Genomic DNA, 16,516 nt, shown 5'->3' with positions numbered 1-16,516 from the left:
AATATTGATAAAAGCAAAAGAAAAGGTAACTTGTTCCTTGAGAAGTGATAGAAGACTGTTTCTACTGACTATAAAATTTAGGCAGGTGGGTTTAGACTCCTAGTGAAACATTTATGGTACAAATAATAAAGATAAGAGCTAGCTGTGCTTCATTCTTAGCTGGCCTTGGTGACAGAACTAGGTTGGATTCAAGGCCTTCATCTGACAATATAGCTGTATATACAACTCTGAGAAAGTCACTTAACCTCCTAGTCTCCTTCGGCAACTAAGACTATAAGTTACATATCTATACCAGGTCAAACTTCCCTCCCACACTTCAATTATAGACAATGAATATTGTTAGATTCTGGAGTGGATCATCAAGGTGTTTTCAGTCTCCATCACTGGAGTCTTTAAAAGTAGCATAGAGTACCATCTTCCAGAGGTTGTATAGATATGACTCTTTTTAAAGGCAGGAAATATAATTATTCCTTGAGGTTTTTAAAAATCTTAATACAAATTATTTGGCCTTCATTGACCAGCCTTTTGTTGACAAAGAGTTTCAACCTAGTAGATAGAGCTAAATGTTAAACCATTGCCACCATCTTGACCACCTCCCCTCTTGATGGTGTCAGCCAAGGCCCTGAACCCTATAGCTCCTGGAATAGTAATGTCCCCAGAAGACCAGCTTATCTCCCACAGTCATCGTTTTGAAGGAAACATTCCATGTGGAAAAGGGGCCTACCTTCCTCATTAATAACAACACCAACCACTGACTAACTACCATGGTTGGACAGGTGAGTCCAAGCTCCTAGGGGATGGCAGTGTCCTTGAGCCAGTTTAATTCCATAAACATTATTAAATGCCTACTGTGTGCCAGGCACTGTTAAGCACTGGGAATATAAAAAAGAAAAGCAGTTCCTGCCCTCAAGAAGATTAAAATCTAATAGGTCTGGGGGAGATAACACATAAAAGGAGGTAGGAAAGTCTGGGGGTACCTGGTGCTGAGGCAGCTTATTCTGTGGAGTTGAAACTAGCTAGGCCAAGCCAAAGATGCAGAATGCTGTGAATCAAAAAGTCCAGGTTTTGCTTTCTATAAAGGCAGGCTTTGGGAGAAGTTTGGTACTCTACCCTCCAGTCAGAGGGGGATGAGGGGAGGGAGGAAGTGGTAATGGGCAAAGCTTGAGTTAGTATGGTGATAAATGATGAGCTTAACCCGGATGGGACATCTTGTTCTATGGAGTTGAGGCCAGGCAGAGTAGCAGGTGCATCTTGGAGTACCCTCTACACTAGTCCTGCTTCTAGCCTTGCCCCTACACCCATCATAATGGGGAGTAATTTTGTGGAGAAGTGGGCCATCTTGGACACCACCTCCACCACCACTGATGACCAGCTGCCACCAATGGGGTCAATTAAGCGGCTAGATGGTACAGTCAATAAAGCACTGAACCAGGAATCAGGAAGACCTGAGTTCAGATCAAACTTTAAATCCTAGCTTTGTGACCCTGGGCAAGCCATTAACCTCTACCTGCTTCAGTTTCTTTTTCTTTTGTAAAGATTGGGTAATAATAGCATCTACTTGTTAGGATTGTTATGAGGATCAAATGAAATAATGTCTGTAAAACCCTTTACAAACCTTAAAAACAAATGATAACTATTAACGGTCTTGCTTCAAGCTCAGTTTCCTTGGTCATCTTCCAGGGAAGCAACTTCTGTGTGGCACTTGGGCTAGCCATTCTTGCCACCTACCACCTACAGGGAAGCCTAGTTGAAGCAGCAAGGCCTGCTGAAGGAGGGACCAGAGGCAGTATGTGCTGGGCAAGTCAAACTACTTATACCGCTGATCTGCCTCTCCTTAAACTTTGATGGAGATTGTTCAGGACCCTGGATTTAAGAAAATCCTCCGGCTCATGTTATTATTCGGTTGTGTTTGATTCTTTGTGACCCCCATTTGGGGTTTTCTTAACAAAGATATTAGAGTGGTTTGCCATTTCCTTCTCCAGTTCATTTACAGATGAAGAGCTGAAGCATACAGGGTTAAATGACTTGCCCAGGGTCACATAGTTAGTGTTTGAGCTCAGATTTGAACTCATGAAAATCTAACTCCAGGCCCAGTGCTGTGTCCATTGTGCCAGCTATCACTGAAGGAAAGAATAATCCCTGAGAATTTGCCTGACATTGTTACTTGCTGCTACCTTATCAGTGAATACTGTTGGACAGGTAAGCCCAAGAGTGCATGGTTCCATCCCAGGCTCAGGATCTATCATCCTGGGAATTGACCCATACAGAGATGAGACCTGGCAATTGCTTCTATAGGTGCTGAAGCAAACTCTTCAACAATGACAGCTACTGAAGACCCAGAGAAGAAAATTGTCAACCCCTTTCTGGCCTTGATTTCTGTCACGTGGTTCAGCATCAGGAAAAACATCAATGGAAACAACATTAAAGAAAATGCTGTGCCATCTACTTTGCTACTGCACCCTTAAGAGTCACTGGAGTTTTTCCTTGGACTTGAAGCTGAAACCTCCTGTATGTCTTGTTTCCACCATTAGAATATGATCTTGAGAGCAGGAATGGTCTCCGATTTTGTATTTATATCCCTAGTTCTTTGTACAAAGTGGTCGCTTACATGTTTATTCTTTCCTTTCTTAAAACATGTACCTAAATTTTAGAGTGTGATAAGTGTCTGGGAAAGTCTTAAGAGAATTCAAAGAAGATAGATGGGCTAAGATGATCAAGATAGGCTATTGGGAAGAGGAAATTTTTTAGTTGAACCTTGGTAAGTAGGGTAGGATTTCACAGTTGGAGTTTGTTGGGATGAAAATATTAGTTTGTATGCTGTGGAGAGGTGGGATGAGATTGTTCGGAGTTTGCTATGGATCTAGTGATTGAAGAAGAATAGTTGAGCTAAGGTTAGAAAGATTTAAGTGATATCCATATTGTAGAGAATTTCAAATGACAGGCTAGGGAATTTGGACTTCATGTAGTAAGCAATGGGAAACTTGAATTTTTTTTTTAATCAGAATAGTATTTGAATCTGAATTGCCCACCAAGATTAATATGTCCTTGATATGTAGGATGAAGAGTCTGGAGACAGGGAAACAGGCTTTTGGGGAAAATGCTAATGAGTCTATTTAAAATACCCCATGCCAATCCATCTGATTTAGTAGGTAAATCTAGAGAATTGCTAAGTGACTTGACTAAGGTCACATTTGTAACCCAGGACTTACAGGTACCAAGTCCTCATTTACTTACTTTGCATGACTTCATCTATATCTTTACTATACTTATTATTACATACTGTAATAATGGCAATGTATTTTTTTTTTTAGCAAGTAAGAAATGTAAATATGAATAAAATGTTACAGTTAATGACTTATTTAGATAATGTTTTAAAGTTTACCAAGTGCTTTAAGAATGAACAGTATCTCTTTTGAGCCTGGCAAGACCTCTGTGAAGTAGGCACTAACTCTCCTTTGAAGAAAGTAAGGATAGAAGACAGCCATGATCACACAGCTAGTTAATGTCAGAGGTGGGGTTCCATTCCAAGTTTTCCTTATTCCCATGCCTAGCATTCTAGTTACATTGACTAGCCACCTATCTAAAATTAATGTTGATATTCTTATTTTAAAAAATTGATACTTTTTAATATTCCTGTCATTTCCAACTGACTCTCCTGCAATAGTATATCACTAGTAACTAAATCATTGTTTAGTATGACTTGTTATATTTAAAAGTAAATTATGCTACTTTTAAAATGTTTTAAAACCAGGGATGCTTTGAATGGTGGTAACTTGCATGAAATGAGGCAGTATTGATTTTTAATGCATTTTGTTTTCAGCTGTTTTTATTTATTTATTGTTTTATTGTCAAGTCTGTAATTCATTCTGAGCAGTCCAGAATTAACTTTTACTGAAAGATGTGTTTAAGTTTAAAAAGGAACCTTCAACCTTTCCTTCTAGACTTCAGAAAATAATTTAGATCTAGTAGAGTAGACAGTGATAACTTGAACTTACCTTAACTACTTCTTTTGCAAACAAAAGAAGATTCTACAAGGAAAAAACACCCACCAGTTCACTAAATAGAAGACGATAATATGTGTTTTTAGGAATCTTTGATAGCAAGGCAGTGAGGTGTAGTGAAAAAGGCTGGTCTTGGAGTCAAGAAGGTTTTTGATTCAAATCCTTCTTTTGATACTGTCTTGGGGACTCTATGACTAAGTCGAATGTTCAGCTTCTCTGACTTTTCTCACCTGGAAAACAATGATAATATTACCTGTAGTATTTACTTCCCAAGCCTGTTCTGTAGCTTTGTTTTTGGTCTGGACCTGTGATTGAAATGGTGCAGAGAACTCCCAGTGAGGAAATTCCCTCTATCAATACACTTTTGTAATTGTTACCTGCATTGTACACATTTAGAGTTGGGTCAGTGAGTGCTTTAATGACTGGCCCAGACAGAGGCAAAGCTTGAATGTTTGACTGTGACTTCCATCTTTGGTCCACTAGTGGTATCTCATTGCCTCTTACCAGGATTGGTTATAAAGATTCAGTGAGGTTTTATATGTAAAGTGATTTATAAAACTTTAAAAAGTGCTCACCTAAAAAGTGTCAGCCATTATTATTATTGTTGTTCTTGTTAAGTGATGTGGTGAGATATAGTGAATAGAGATCTGGACTTGAATTAGGAAGTCCTGAGTTTAAATCTGGCCTCTCGGGTACTATGACTCTGGGCAAATCACTTTTACTTCTCAGTGTTCTGGGTAAAACTTAGCAAAACTAGAAGTTACTTACCTTCCTGCATTGGAAGGAGGAAGTTCCTCACAAGGAAGAGCTTTCTGTACCAATGAAATGAGAAATCCATTCCAAAAAAATTGTTTGCATTAAAAAATCCATTTTCATAGAGGTTTTATGTAAACATTTCCATTTTAAAACTCAAATACAGTACATAATTTTATGTAAAAAGAGACATGTAATTTAATTTCTTTTTTAAAAAGCTATATAATCTACCATTATAAAACTAAACTAAAAACTAGAGAAATGTCAGAGTAAGATCAATTAGGAAGAATTTTAAAGTATTACTCTTTCTTCCTTTACATTTGTATATGATACTTTTATGATAATGTGCAATAGTTGCTTTGGGGTTCTTACCATGGATTTTTCAGTCATTTTAAAAAGTAACACTCAAAATACTTCACACAAATAAAGTCAGATCTAAATAGTTTGAAAAAAGTATCAGTTGCTCATGGGTAGGTCAAACTAATATTACAAAAATGACATTTCTACCTAAATTAAATTACTTATTTAGTGCCATACCAATCAAACTACCAAAAAATCATTTTATAGGGCTATAAAAAAATGACAAAATTCATCTGAAAGAGCAAAAAGTACAGAATATCAAGGGAAGTAATGAAAAGAAATTCCAGGGAAGGTATCAGTCTCTGTACCAGATCTTAAATTGTATTATAAAGCAGCAATCATCAAAGCTACTTGGTACTGGTTAAGAAATAGAGTGGTGGATCATGTGAATAGGTTAGGTGTGTGTGTGTTGGTCCTTCATTGCGGAAGAAGACCATGCCATCAGAGAAATAATGACATGACTTACACTTGACTTTGTTTTGAGTGAGGGAGGGCTGTGTAGGTCACCAGCCTCACTTCTCCTCCAGAGCCACCTGAATCCAGTGACCAGATATTCATCAGGATGACTGGAGATGACCCAGGATGAGGCAGTTGGGGTTAAATGATTTGCCCAAGGTCACACAGCTAGTGAGTGTCAAGTGTCTGAGGTGAGATTTGAACTCAGGTCCTCCTGACTCCTGCACTGGTGCTGTATCCACTGTACCACCTAGCTGCCCCATTCAGTCTTTACAGTGTAACTCAAAGCTTAAATACTTTCAGTGTTTCCCTTACCCTTTTCCCTGCTGAGCATCCTGCTCATTTTTCTCGGACTCCTCCTTTTCTCCATTGCTCTAATCTTTCCATCTTCAGGTCCCTCTTGCACCCAGACTTATCTTGAAAAACGGTTTCAGCATTTTGGAATTCAGCTTCCAAAGATACAACAGTCAGTGACCATGGTAATCTATTTCATAAATCCAAAGACTCCAGCTTCTGGGATAAGAACTCATTATTTAACAGAAACTGCTGGGAAAACTGGGAAGGTTACACCTTATCTTACACCTTATACCTAGATAAAGTCAAAATGGATAAATGATTTAGATATAAAGACTGATACTATAAGCAAACTAGGAGAGCAAGGAATTGTTTACTTGTCAGATCTATGGAGAAGGGAAGAATTTATGACCAAACAAGAGATTGAGAACATTATGAAATGCATTTTGATTACATTAAATTGAAAAGTTTTTGCACAAAGTAAATGCAACCAAGATTAGAAGTGAAGCAGAAAGCTAGGAAATACTTTTTACAGCCACTGTCTGTGATAAAGGCTTCATTTCTAATATATAGAAAACTGAGTCAAATTTATAAGAATACAAGTGATTCTCCAGCTGATAAATGGTCAAAGGATATGAGCAGGCAGTTTTCAGAGAAAGAAATTAAAGGTATCTATAGTTATATGAAAAAATGTATAAATTACTATTCATTAGAGAAATGCAAATCAAAATAACTCCCAGGTACCAACCACATCACACCTCTCAGATTATGACAGAAAAGGAAAATTATAGAAGTTTGAGAAGACACTAATGCACATCAGCATAATTGTGATCCAACCACTCTGGAGAGCAATTTGGAACTTTGCCCATAGGGTTATAAAATTACGTATACCCCTTGATCCAGCAATATCACTTCTAGGGCTATATCCCAAAGAGATCATAAAAATGGGAAAAGGACCCACATGTACGAAAAGTACTTATAGTAGCTCTTTTTGAAGTGGCAAAGAATTGGGAAGACTTATGTAAACTGAGGCTGAATGAAATGAACAGAACCAGAATGTTGTACACAGTAATAATCACTTTGTTTGATGACTGACTTAGCTCTTCTTAGCAATGCAAGGACTTAAGATAACCTCAAAAGACTCCTGATGGAAAATGCTTATCTGCATCCAGAGAAAGAACTTTGGAGTCTGAATATAGAGGAAAGCATACTATTTGCTCCCCTTTTCTTTTGTTGTTTTGTTTCTTTTAGTGGTTCCCTCCCATTAGTTCTAACTCTCCATTACATCATGATTAATGTGAAAATGTTTAATATGAATCTATAAATAGAGCCTATATCAGATTGCATGCTGTCTTGGGGAGGGGGGAAGAGATGGAGGGGAAGAAAATTTAGAACTCAAAATCTTACAAAAGTACATGTTGAAAACTAAAAATAAATGAATTATAAAAGATAGCACTTATCAGTATTGTAGGTTTTTGAACTTATACTTTTATCAGATGTTCAAATTTATGACAAATTTTTTCAAATTTTATTTCAGATGTTGGATGAAAATAACCATCTTATTCAGTGTATAATGGATTATCAGAATAAAGGAAAGACTACAGAATGCTCTCAGTAAGATGATCTGAAACTTTTTTTTTTGGTATTGATTTTTCCATTTTTACAAAAAGCAAAATGTATTATTTGAGGGAGTTAATTTTTTTTTTAACACTTCTCACTCTGCCATACAAATAAATGACAAAGTATATATCATTCATAGAAAAATTACCAGGAAATTGTTATACTCTATTGCTGAAGAAACATGGATAATTTGTAATAAAATAATTATATAGTTGATTACAGTATACTTATAGAGACCAAACTGTCTGGATGTATTTAAGGTAATTTAAATGTATCTCTATGTTTATGTAATAACTTATAATTTCTACAATAGGAGAATAAATAGAATTGAAATGTTTAAAAGGAATATAGAACACTTGTTCCTCCAATGTGTCAGCACAGATAAATGCTACAGGAAGAGCTTGCTGGTGTGCCTCACCAAGCCAGGCTTCCCCAACACATCTGGCTTCTGCCCTTCATGAACCTCTCCTCTCATTTTTCTTATCTCTTCTGGATTTTCTTTTGTGTGCTTTTATAGTAACACTTTTTTACAAAACCATTTGGCCTGTTCCATCAGCATTGTGGATCCAGTAGAAAGTATTGAATTTGAAGTCAGAGGAAGTGGATTTGAATCCTAGCTATTTTTGCCTTTCTGACCTTGGGCAGAATACTTCTCTTTTTGAGGCCTCATTTCCTCATCTGTAAAAGGGCAAGGTTAGAATAGGTGATCTCTTAAGGTCCTTTCCAGTTGTAAATTTATTGTCCAATAATTCTCATGCTTAACAATTTGATTATTGGGTAGGGTGCCTTTGACCTATAAGCTGTACGAATATGTTTTAATCAGTTTGGGAATTTATATGTCATAAAATGATTAAGCTTGGAAAACTGATCTAAAGAAGTTATCAAGTGTGGTTATTATTTCTAATCAGTCTTCAAAATAGACTTTAGATAAAGAAAGCAGTTCATATTTCTGAAGGGACAGTATTGTAGATGTATAAATAGATGGCTCAGAAAATAGGTGGGAAAGAATCATTGGTCTGAAGCTAACTTTTCCTGTTTCACTTGATGGAAGTGACCTTTTTTCTTACCAAGACTAACCTTTCTACAGATAATCCCATTCCATCCCATCTCTTCCAACAGAATTCCTCTTTTGTCATCCCACTCTTTCATTTATTTTCAGTCTCTCCCTCTCTACTGGCTCATTTCTTGCTGCCTGCAAAATATTCCCTTTCTCCCTTATCTTGAAAAAACCTTCACTTGACCCTTCTGTCTCTGCTAACTCTCATACTATATATCTTCTGCTCTTTGTAACTAAACTCCTCAAAAATACTATCTACAATAGGTGCCTTCACTTTCTTTTCTCCCACTCTTTTTAACCTCTTATAATCTGGATTCCAACTTTTATCATTCTACCGAAACTGCTGTCTCCAAAGTTATCAGTGATCTCTTAGTTGCCAAATCCAAAGACTTTTTTGTAGTCCTCATTCTCCTTGACCTTTCTGCAGCTTTTGATATTGTTGCTCTCTTCTTTTTGATAACTTTTTCTCTCTAGGTTTTCATCATAACCCTCTCTTTCCTGCTTTTCCTGCTACCACCATTTGGCTACTCATCTCTTCCCTTTGCTGAATCCTCCTTCAGATCATGCCCTCTAACTGGAGGGGTCTCTCAGGATTCTGTCTTGGGTCCTCTTCACTACTTCACTTGATGATTTCTGTCAGCTCCTATGTATTTCATTGCCATCTTTATGTTGGTGATACTCAAATCTCCCTTTCCTGCCCCAGTCTCTCTGCTGACCTCCAGTTTTCCATCTCCAGCAACCTCTCAGCCGTCTTGAATTGGATTCCAGTAGACATCTTAAACTCAACTGTGTCAAAACAGAATTGACTATCTTCTCAAATTCTACTGCTGTAGAGGGCAACACTTTTCTTCTAATCCCTCAGGCTTGCAACCTAGGAATCATCCTGGACTCACTCACTCCCCATATTAAGTTGTTGCCAAAGCCCTGCAAGGCCCTTTTCTTATCTGACAGTGTCCTAACTCTAGTACAAGCTTTCATTGCCACACATCCTGATTATTATATTAGTCTGTTGGTGAATCTTCTGGCTTCAAGTTCTCTCAGCTCCAGTCCATTTTCCATTTAGCCACTAAAGTGATTCCTAAGACATAAGTCTGATCATGTCATTCCCCCTACTCAGTAAACTCCAGTGACTCCCAGTTGCCCCCAGATCAAATATAAAATTCTCTATTTGGCATTCAAAGCCCTTCATAACCTAGCACCCTCCTACTTTTCCAGTCTACTTATACCTTACTCCCTGACATGTACTCTTCAACCATGTGTCATTGACCTTCCATGAAGAAGACACTCTCATCTCTTAGCTCTGGGTGTGTTTTCTCTGTCTGTGCACCATGATTAGAATGTTCTCCTTTTACTCTGACTACTTACCTCTCTGGCTTCCTTTAAGTCCAAACTAAAATCTGACCTCCTACAGGAAACCTTAGTATCATACACAGGGCAGTGAAAGGCCCACTTCTGGAAATTAACTGTAAATGTAAAATTTTTTTAATAACAGAAAATTAAATAGATTTCAGTTAGTGCAAGGTGAGAAACGTAAAATATTGGTTAATGGACTTCAACCTATCCTTCACCTTCCTGTTAGATAGACTGGGAAAGAATCATGAGTTTTCAATTCCCAAATGATTCCTTGATTTAGAATGAATTCTTTCATATTCATGTAGTCTCCTAGTACAATTAGATGTGTTATTATTTTAATAGCAACTTAATATTCCAGAAAATCTCAACAGCACACATTTTGCTTTAAAAATTTTTAGTGATATTTATTTTTATACCACCTTTATTTCTCAATATGTATATATATGTGTGTATATACCCACACACGTGCACACACATGCACATACACACACACCCCAGATACAATCCTTCTCTTATAACAAAAAATAAAAAGAGGGAAAAGTAGTCAGCAAAACTAAGCAGCATATTATCTGAGTCAGATGGTATACGCACTATTCCACACCCATAGTCCTCTATCTCTATAAAGGAGGAAAAGGAGGTACATTTTCTCCTGAGTCAAACTGTCATTTTAATTTTATTGTTATGTTTCGCTTTTTTGTTGTTTTTTCTCTTTATATATTGTTGTAATCATTTTGTATTTTGTTTTTCTGGTTCTGCTTCAGTCTTTGTCAGTTAGTGTATCTCAGAAGATTTCATATTCATAATTTCTTATAATGCAATAATGTTCTTGTACACTTATGTGTCACTTAAAAAATTTTTTTCTCTTAATAGGTAGCTACTTTTTTTTTTTTTAAGGATCAGCAATCACTTTAATCAAGCACATGTGTCATTCACTTAGTTCAAGGGAAAAAGTGAACACCCTGAACTTCACAGAAAATACAGAAAAATCAAAATCAATAGGCAGTGCTTCCAGCTGCCTGACATACGCAGTACATACATCATAGATCAACAGACAGATCTAACTGTCTGACCATTATATACATACATAGTTACCAGAGAGAGAAGCACCAACATCTGGGTTTTCAAAGCTGGGAGGGGTGGGGGTAGGGTCCTTAGTGATTGCCTAGAGTCTCGTCTGGCCAAACAAACACTTCCAATCAGTAAACCCCTGCTACTTCTTTTTTTAAACAGTGGAATGTCATGGCTAGATCTGTGCCTTAGGAAAATTAATTTTGGCATATGTATAAAGGATGGATTAAAAAGGAGGAGGAATAGAAAGAAACTTGAGGCCAGTAGGATGCTATTAACAGTAGTCCGGGGAAAAGGTGATAAAGGCCTAAGCTGCTTCACAAAGGTTGAGAATCGTTGCTCTGCGTTTTGCCAAGCAAATTTATCACAGTTTATGAGCACTTTTGAAGTACTATTCTGACTTCACCGTTATGGTAATGGCAAACATTTTCTTTACACAGTAAATTAAATTAATAAAAATTTGATGGATCATCAAGACTTAACTGATATCTTTATATAATTCTACAATTGCTGAGAATTAGGAAAATGAAAAACCTGGATGACATAAAAAAGTTATATCAGCATTAAAAATGGTATGGCAAATTTTGAGAAAAGAAAGACCTTATATTTAGTGGCAAGTCTTCTATATCATTTCCATTCCTATCACAAAAAACTGCTAAAATAAAAATGTTTACTGTGGTATAATGAAAAATTTCTTGTACATGGGCATTTGCACTTAGTAATGATGCTTGAGACTATTTTAATAACAAAATTAATTACTCTCATTATAGTAAGAGAGTTGTACTATAGTGGAAAGAGCACTTGCTCTGGAGTCAGAAAACTTGGGTTCATATCCTGCTTTTGATGATTACTTCCTGTGTGACTATCAGCAGCATCAGTAGGGATCAGTTTCCTCATCCATAAAATGAGTGGATTAGACTAGATTGTCTCCATGGTTTCTTCAAGTTCCGGACCTGTGTTCCTTTAAATATTTTTTTCTTGTTGTCCCTATAACAATACTTAAAAATCCAATAACTGATTGTATTACATATTGTATATACAGAGATTGGCATAAGACTACAAACTAGTTGTGGGATAACTTTTTGTCTAATAACCAGTACTGAAATACTCCCTTTTTTCTTAGGAGGGAGGAAGTTCTGAACGTGAATGTAGTGAAAGTCACAACTGAAGGGAACAAGATGTGACAGACAGAATTTAGTATGACTCCTCTGCTCCAGTTTTTGGAAAGCATTTATTTTAGCACCACTTTTATATTGGGAAGCACAGTTAATTTGAATAAAAAGATTTTTTTGAATTACTATTCAGTTATCTAAACTTTTTTTTCCCAATAGTCCTTAGAGTTGCTTAGTAACTTTTTTGACTTAATTTGAAGTATACTAAATGTAAGCTGTGCTATTTTATACTTTTGTGAGGCATGAACTAAATGTATCAAATTAGTGAAGTTGTAGGGGGAATGTTTAATCAGTAAATTAAATTAGTGAGCTTTAAAATTTTTTTAATAACTTGTAGTATGCCTAAGTCCTATCTTCTTTCTGTGTTGTTACTACATAATATTGCATCTACTGGAATGAGAATAAACTAGCAGACGGTGATTCCAATTTATTTTGTGTCCACTAAATCCCAGTGAATTTGCTGGTTATAAAGGGCTGAGGTTGTGAGAAGAGAAGATTATGTAATTTTTCTTCTACTTTTCTTCATTCTAGCAAAATCTTGGGTTTATATTTGGGTTTCAGATTCCTTTGTGATCTGAAAATGATACAGTGAAATGAAGCTTAACTTTCACTACAGTCCTTTTTTTCTTGGTTCCTATTGAAATCAGTTATTACAGTGAAGTAGGCATAGATAAAAAAAATATTTTTTCAGACTTAGTTTGCATAAAAGTTTGAAAAAACCATTTTGGGATTCTCTTGCTTTTTTGATACTTGAATTATAACCGTTATATACAATTCCTGAGTTGATTATGATACATTGTTCATATATTTAAGTAAATGGAAAACAATTTCAACTTTTAATTTTGCTATTTGGTTTATTTTTAATAGGTATCAACAGATGTTACATACAAATTTGGTTTATCTTGCTACGATAGCAGACTCCAATCAAAATATGCAGTCTCTTTTACCAGCAGTAAGTACTCTCTACAGTGGTTTAAATTAGGCAGTATTCACAAATGGTTTTGTCTTCCTTTTGGAACAATAAATTATCAGGGAGTCAGCATATTAAATGTATTTGCCTTTCCATCTAAAGTGGAAATCTTATTTTTTTTTTAGTGGCCAGATTTAGGGGATGGTCAGGTAATCCACTTGAGTACTTTCCATTTCCTTATCATTTCCCAATTCCCTTTCTCCTCTAAATGTATAGCATTTCTTTAACTGGGAAACTAAATCCTGAATTAAGCATAATTTTTAGTTGAAAGACCACTTTGAATGTTTAAAAATTGAACATTTTTTTATTCTTTTTCTGTAGAAATCTACTTGTCAGATAGATTGACCCAAAGAGGGTAAAGGAGACTTAATACTATAGCACTTTAATTAAACTGTACACAGGGAAGATATAAAACTTGGAAACAATAATTGTTTTTGCTGCCTTTGAAGAATCACTGGAGTCTTGTGAGGCTAAATCAATCTAAGCCTGCTTTTTAAAGTTTTTTTGTTTTTTTTTTTTTAATGCATTGCAGAATGCTCTTCCGATATATTAAAAACCTGCTGTATCCTACATTGCAAAGTATTTTTATTCCTCAGTAGGGACGTCATCCATCTCAGTGGATAGCGTATTGTTCTTGGAATCAGGAATATTTGAGTTTGAATCCTGCATTAGATATGTACTCTGTGACTGGGCAAATCACTTAACCTCTATCAGCCTCAGTTTTCTCACCTATAAAATGGGTTTGATAATAGCACCATTGAGAACAGATGTAAAATACTTTGCAAACCTTTAAGTGCTATATGAGAGCTATGATCATGCTGCTGCTATTGAGCTAGAACAGTTATAAAAAGTACTTACAGTTCATATTTCAATGGACTTCCTATTTAATCACTGTTAGGTACTCTTTCTAATGGTGTTGATTAGATACATTCATTCCTTCTTAACCTGTGAGACTCTTGTCCAAGTCCTCTGATAACTTCTCCCTCCATTGGGAGAGTTAAGGGGAAGAATCCACCCTGAGGGACCTTTCAGGTCTCTTAGCATTTCCTGTTAAGTGCAGCATGTGCTCTGCCACTTATTTCTTGTTATTGCCTTATGACTGACCAGCTGCTTCTTTATGGTGGTGGCTGCTTGAATTCTTTCTTTCTGGCTGTTTACAGTATTTTTTCCTTGACCTGGAAGCTCTGGATTTTGGCTATATTGTTCCTGAGTTTTCATTTTAGGATGCGGTCTTCCAGGAGGTGTCTGGTAGATTCTTTTTTTTTTTTTTTTAAATATTTAAATTTATTTATTTAAGTTTTCAACATTCATTTCCACAAAATTTTGGGTTCCAAATTTTCTCCCCATTTCTCCCCTCCATCCACCCCCAAATGCCAAGCATTCTAATTACCCCTACCACCAATCTGTTCTTCCACCTAACATCCCTCCCTTCCCTTATCCCCATCTTCTCTTTTGTCCTGAAGGGCAAGATAAATTTCTATATCCCATTACCTGTATTTCTTATTTCCTACTTGCAAGAACAATACTCAACAGTTGTTCCTAAAACTTTGAGTTCCAGCTTCTCTTCATCCCTCCCTCCCCACCCATTCCCTTTGGGAATTAATTGCAAGCAATTCAATATAGGCCATATCTGTGTAGTTTTGCAAATGACTTCCATGATAGTCGTGTTGTGTAAGACTAATTCCCTCCATCCTATCCTGCTCCCCATTTCTTGTATTCTCTCCTTTGATCCTATCCCTCCCCAAGATTGCTCCCTCCTCCCACTGCCCTCCCTTCCATTATCCCCCCCACCCTGCTTATCCCCTTCTCCCCCACTATCCTGTATTGTAAGATAGGTTTTCATACCAAAATGAGTGTGCATTTTATTCCTTCCTTTAGTTAAATGTGATGAGAGTAAGCTTCATGTTTTTTTTTCTCACCTCCCCCCTTTTTCCCTCCACTGAAAAGTCTTTTACTTGCCTCTTTTGTGAGAGATAATTTGGATAATTTGCCCCATTCCATTTCTCCCTTTCTCCTCCCAATATATTTCTCTTTCACTGCTTAATTTCATTATTTTAAGATATGATCCCATCCTATTCAATTCACCCTGTGCTCTCCGTCTCTACGTGTGTGTGTGTGTGTGTGTGTGTGTGTGTCTGTGTGTGTGTGTGTGTGTGTGTGTGTGTGTGTGTGTGATCCTACCAACTACCCAGATACTGAAAAAAGTTTCCAAAGTTACAAATATAGTCTTTCCATGTAGGAATATAAACAGTTCAACTTTAGTAAGTCCCTTATGACTTCTCTTTGCTGTTTACCTTTTTATGCTTCTTTTCATTCCTGTTTGAAGGTCAAATTTTCTTTTCACCTCTGCTCTTTTCATTACGAATGCTTGAAAGTCCTCTATTTCATTGAAAGACCATTTTTTCCCCTGAAGTATTATACTCAGTTTTGCTGGGTAGGTGATTCTTGGTTTTAGTCCCAGTTCCTTTGACTTCTAGAATATCGTATTCTATACCCTTCTATCCCTTAATGTAGAAGCTGCTAGATCTTGTGTTATCCTGATTGTATTTCCACAATACTTGAATTGTTTCTTTCTAGCTGCTTGCAATATTTTCTCCTTGATCAGGGAACTCTGGAATTTGGCCACAATGTTCCTAGGAGTTTCTCTTTTTGGATCTCTTTCAGGAGGTGATCAGTGGATTCCTTGAATACTTATTTTGCCCTCTGGTTCTAGAATCTCAGGGCAGTTTTCCTTGATAATTTCATGAAAGATGATGTCTAGGCTCTTTTTTTGATCATGGCTTTCAGGTAGGCCCATAATTTTTAAATTGTCTCTCCTGGATCTATTTTCCAGGTCAGTTGTTTTTCCAATGAGATATTTCACATTCTCTTCCATTTTTTCATTCTTTTGGTTTTGTTTTGTGATTTCTTGGTTTCTCATAAAGTCATTAGCCTCCATCTGCTCCATTCTAATTTTGAAAGAACTATTTTCTTCAGTGAGGTTTTGAACCTCCTTTTCCATTTGGCTAATTCTGCTTTTGAAAGCATTCTTCTCCTCATTGGCTTTTTGAGCCTCTTTTGCCAATTGAGTTAGCCTATTTTTCAAGGTGTTATTTTCTTCAGCATTTTTTTGGGTCTCCTTTAGCAAGGTGTTGACCTGCTTTTCATGCTTTTCTTGCATCTCTCTCATTTCTCTTCCCAGTTTTTCCTCCACCTCTTTAACTTGATTTTCAAAATCCTTTTTGAGCTCTTCCATGGCCTGAGCCCATTGAATATTTATTTTGGATGTTTGGGCTATAGAAGCCTTGACTTTTATGTCTTTCCCTGATGGTAAGCATTGTTCTTCCTCATCTGAAAGGATGGGAGAAGATATCTGTTCACCAAGAAAGTAACCTTCTATAGTTTTAATTTTTTTCCCTTTTTTGGGCATTTT

The 16,516-nt window shown here is 36.5% G+C and overlaps 1 protein-coding gene across 6 annotated transcripts in view; it reads left to right on the top strand.

The window, feature by feature from the left end:
- SS18 (SS18 subunit of BAF chromatin remodeling complex) overlaps nucleotides 1–16,516 on the top strand; it is a 98,764-nt gene that overhangs the window by 2,649 nt on the left and 79,599 nt on the right. For 3 of the 6 annotated variants that reach the window (XM_072604444.1, XM_072604447.1, XM_072604446.1), the window contains exons 2-3: nucleotides 7,402–7,478; nucleotides 13,002–13,086. In XM_072604444.1, the coding sequence (XP_072460545.1) occupies nucleotides 7,402–7,478; nucleotides 13,002–13,086 (162 nt within the window). The other 3 variants (XM_072604443.1, XM_072604442.1, XM_072604448.1) reach the window with 2 other exon arrangements.

The sequence above is a fragment of the Notamacropus eugenii genome, chromosome 4, assembly GCF_028372415.1.
Source record: "Notamacropus eugenii isolate mMacEug1 chromosome 4, mMacEug1.pri_v2, whole genome shotgun sequence".
NCBI lineage: Eukaryota > Metazoa > Chordata > Mammalia > Diprotodontia > Macropodidae > Notamacropus > Notamacropus eugenii.
Note: the sequence above shows the minus strand (reverse complement) of the source record. Positions and strands in the feature narration are given on the sequence as shown.